We start from the raw sequence: 4,205 nt of genomic DNA, 5'->3' as shown, positions 1-4,205 counted from the left end.
ATGAATATTTATAGTTAAATGATTTACAAGATGATCGTAACTAACATTATGCTAATTAAATTTAATTAGGGGGAATTCTAGAAAAACCAGCGTAGTATTTGATCAACAAAAATAAAGAGAGACAATTTCTTTATGTTTACTTGTTTTGAGACTGAGTACATATAAACTGTTACTATTATAATAATATTTTAAAGACTGATAACTAAGTTCACTAAAAACACAATAACACCGAAAAAACATAACTGATAATTTCACGGCATGTTTTTTGTATGTTAATAAATATCAATTATTCGTATATATTTTCTCTTACTCATCTTATTATTTTCTAAATATGTCACATTTAATAAAATTAACAATATTTTAATATATACATTTGTTATCGTTTACCATGGATCATATTTAATTTCTCTTGTATAAATTGCGATCCTATTTCATATTCAAACCCAGATAACAAAAGTAGCAAGCATCTAAACATTCTTGTTGACGAAAATTTGAAGACCAATTCAAAACATGAACTTCCCAAACATAAAATTAATGAAGTATTTAGTATAAAACACAACTAGAGACCCAACCCTTCTATCTTTACATCCGATCATATGCAAGAGGAAAATAAGACAAAGAATAGGGAAGAATTCCTTTTAAACATTCGTATTTTGCTAATTAAACAAAAGATTTGGGGTCTTACAAATTATGTGAGTTTGTGATCGATTTCATCCCTTTTTACTTCTAGTTTTTTGAATTTCATGTGAACGGGGAATAAAGATCAAGGTGGTTGGCAGTGTGCAAAGGATGAATATGGTCAAATTAAGCTATCGTGTGATGGTGTAAATATCAAGGTTGCAGAACTCGCTACTCGGTACCTGCTCGGCCGACTGGGGAGTAGCGAGTACTCGGGGAGTACTCGGATTTGGTAATTCATGTAGAAATATTTTTTGGAAAATTATATATGTCAAAATCATAAGTTAAAATCATAATTTGATTGAAATATATAACCAAAATTAGATACATGTGAATACATAAAAACTAAAATACACATAATTGTCTCAGTACGTGGATAATTAATGAAAATTTAAGATATATATGTAGTAATAATCACATGTTTGTGTTAAATAATAAATCATTAAGTGCATTATACATATTAATCTTGAAATTCTTGATTTTTTCTCTTTTATGACAATTTTGACCCTTTGACCGAGTTTGATCGATTTTGACCGAGTTGGCCGAGTTTGACCGAGTAGGCCCGAGTAAGACCGAGTAGGCCCGAGTTTGACCGATTTTGTCCGATTTTTGACCGATTTTTACCGATTTTTGGCCGATTTTAACTAAATCCGAGTTTTTTGGCCGAGTTGACATTACTCGCCTCGGTGGAGGGCCGATTCCGAGTAATCGGCCGAATAGGCCGTGTTTTGCAACACTGGTGAATATAAAGACAATGGTGTGAATGTAACATCCATAAAATTTCATAAAGTTTAAATTTTTTAAAACAAACCATTTACTAATAAAATTGTTTACAAAAGCTTTGTTTCCAAAACATGATTTAAAATCAAAGTCTCCTAAAATCCGATAAGCCTAACAACATCCTATATACCAGGATACCGATCTAAGATATCATAATAGCATAGCAACATGCATAATAGAAAATCAATTCACTGGGTCGGCCTTGGTGCCTTCGACCCGCAAGTACAGTGAGGAAAACTCACCTCACAAATTGAACAGAAGCTGATGAGGTCACAACTCCGATTCTCAACTCCAATCGGCACGTATTCCTCTAAGTGACCAATCAAAATCAAAATCCTGAAATACCCAAAATACCCTCGAGGGCAAACTTGGTCAAACTTGGCAAAGTCAATTGGTCAAAAAACTTGGTTAACAATTTCTATCATTAAATTGTGGTGATAATTCTTAGCAGGATAGCATTTTATAAATAGTAGACATTTCCTATTATATTTTAATAGCTTTTATATCAAACATTGTTATTTATTATGAGCTAATAAATATTTATATTTAAATGTATTACAAGATAATCGTAACTAACATTATACTAATTAAATTTAATTAGGGAAAATTCTAGAAAAACAACGTATTATTTGATCAACAACAATAAAGAGAGATAATTTCTTTTATGTTTACTTGTTTTGAGACTGAGTACATATAAACTGTTATTATTAAAATAATATTTTAAAAGACTGATAACTAAGTTCACTACAAAAACAATAACACCGAAAAAATATAACTGATAATTTCACGGCATGTTTTTTGTACGTTAATAAATATCAATCATTCGTATTTATTTTCTCTTACTCATCTTATTATTTTCTAAATATGTCACATTTAATAAAATTAATAATATTTTAATATATACATTTGTTATGGTTTACCATGGATCATATTTAATTTCTGTTGTATGAATTGAGATCCTATTTCATATTCAAACCCAGATAATTAACAAAAACAGCAAACATCTTAACATTCTTGTTGACGAAAATTTGAAGACCAATTCATAACATGAACTTCTCAAACATAAAATTAATGAAGTATTTAGTATAAAACACAACTAGAGATTATATTTTAAGGAACTGAAAAGGACCCGCTACAGCTCTCAAACTGCAAAATGTCTCCTCGCTCAACCCACTATAAATACCGCCATTAATCTTCCATCTCAAAACCACCTTCCTTTCCTTAACAATCACCTTATCACCTTCCCATACAAAGTGATAAAGGTTATATTGTTTTTCTGAGTAATCAAGACTTGCCATGGCTACTCGTGCTTATGTGTTGATGATTAGCATGATGATGCCCATCTTTTTGGCTTCGTTTGTCTCTGCAGACCCTGACTTGCTTCAAGATGTCTGTGTTGCAGATCTTTCCTCAGGTACTTCGTTTCTAGTTATTCTAAGTGATTTGAGTTTCCATGCGTATGTCAATAAACCGCTTTACATTCATTCTACAATAAACCTCCAAGTTTGAGCTGTGACTCATCAAGTTCTTGGCCAAATAGGTGATGCATATAGGAAAAAAAGAGGGTTAAGCTTTCGAAAATCTATAGTAATTTACCTATCTTTTCGTGGTTGTAGAGGCCTTATGTAATAATCGAACTGGTTCTTATCATATCTATTACTTCATGGTAAACCGGATAGGATTATGCCACTGAAAAGATTGCATATATTTGCATTATGTGTTTTGTCATTTGATGAGAAGTTGACTATTGATGAGTTATTGTACAAAAACAGATATAAAATTGAACGGATTCCCCTGCAAAAGCAACATTACTGCAGACGATTTTTTCTTTGCGGGGCTAGCGAAGGCAGCTCTCACTAACAACACATTCGGTGCAACTGTTACACCTGCTTTTGTCCAACAAGTCCCTGGGCTTAACACTCTGGGCGTGGCCATGGCTCGCATTGATTACGCACCAGGTGGCCTGAACCCACCACACACCCACCCACGAGCCACCGAAATAGTGTTTGTGTTGACCGGAGAACTGGATGTGGGCTTCATAACTACAGCAAACAAACTATTCACAAAGACAATCAAGATGGGTGAAGTGTTTACGTTCCCTAGAGGCTTAATTCACTTCCAGATTAACAATGGAAAGGTTCCTGCAGCGGTGATTGCAGGTTTCAACAGCCAGTTGCCGGGTACCCAAAGGGCGGCAGACGCTTTGTTTGGGTCATCTCCGGCGGTGGAAGATGTTGTGTTGACTAAGGCATTCCAAATTGGAACCAAAGAAGTGGAAAAAATCAAGTCCAGGTTTGCTCCTATGAACAAGAAGTAAAATCACAAGTACCCACGTGTTTGATTCATATGGGCTTGGTTGGTTTTCTTTTTGTTCTTCAATAAAAGACTATGGAGGAAACAGGTGTCCTACGGCTCCCAGATTTCTGATTTTGTCAATAAAACAGTCATTTTATTGGTTCTATTTTCCCTATATATAGACGTCATGTACCATTCATACACGATTTTGCTATCTCTTTAATATTTATATATTAGTTGGCAAATAAATTAAATGCTTTCAGAAATGACTGAATTATGATGAATGCAAAAAAAAAAAAAAAAAAATTAAAAATTAAAAAATTTTAAAAAAAGAAAAAAAATTCCAATTCACTTTTATTACAAGGGGGGACGGATCTAGAGGGGGTCGTCACTACAAATATAAACCCCTCACCGTGATACTTTTTAACCCTATGCCGATGTCATATTGTCGG

General features: G+C 33.4%; 1 protein-coding gene across 1 annotated transcript; it reads left to right on the top strand.

Annotated features, from left to right (window-relative positions):
- The first annotated feature begins 2,664 nt into the window (after positions 1–2,664).
- LOC145075199 (germin-like protein 5-1) lies at positions 2,665–3,978 on the top strand. Its single transcript, XM_079021500.1, has 2 exons — positions 2,665–2,872; positions 3,231–3,978. Exons 1-2 carry the CDS (start codon positions 2,755–2,757, stop codon positions 3,773–3,775), a joined length of 663 nt encoding a protein of 220 aa, XP_078877626.1. The 5' UTR covers positions 2,665–2,754; the 3' UTR covers positions 3,776–3,978.
- The last annotated feature ends 227 nt before the right edge of the window (positions 3,979–4,205 follow it).

This window comes from Lactuca serriola, chromosome 9 (genome assembly GCF_051521515.1).
Source record: "Lactuca serriola cultivar US96UC23 chromosome 9, Lser_US96UC23_V15, whole genome shotgun sequence".
Lineage (NCBI taxonomy): Eukaryota > Viridiplantae > Streptophyta > Magnoliopsida > Asterales > Asteraceae > Lactuca > Lactuca serriola.
Note: the sequence above shows the minus strand (reverse complement) of the source record. Positions and strands in the feature narration are given on the sequence as shown.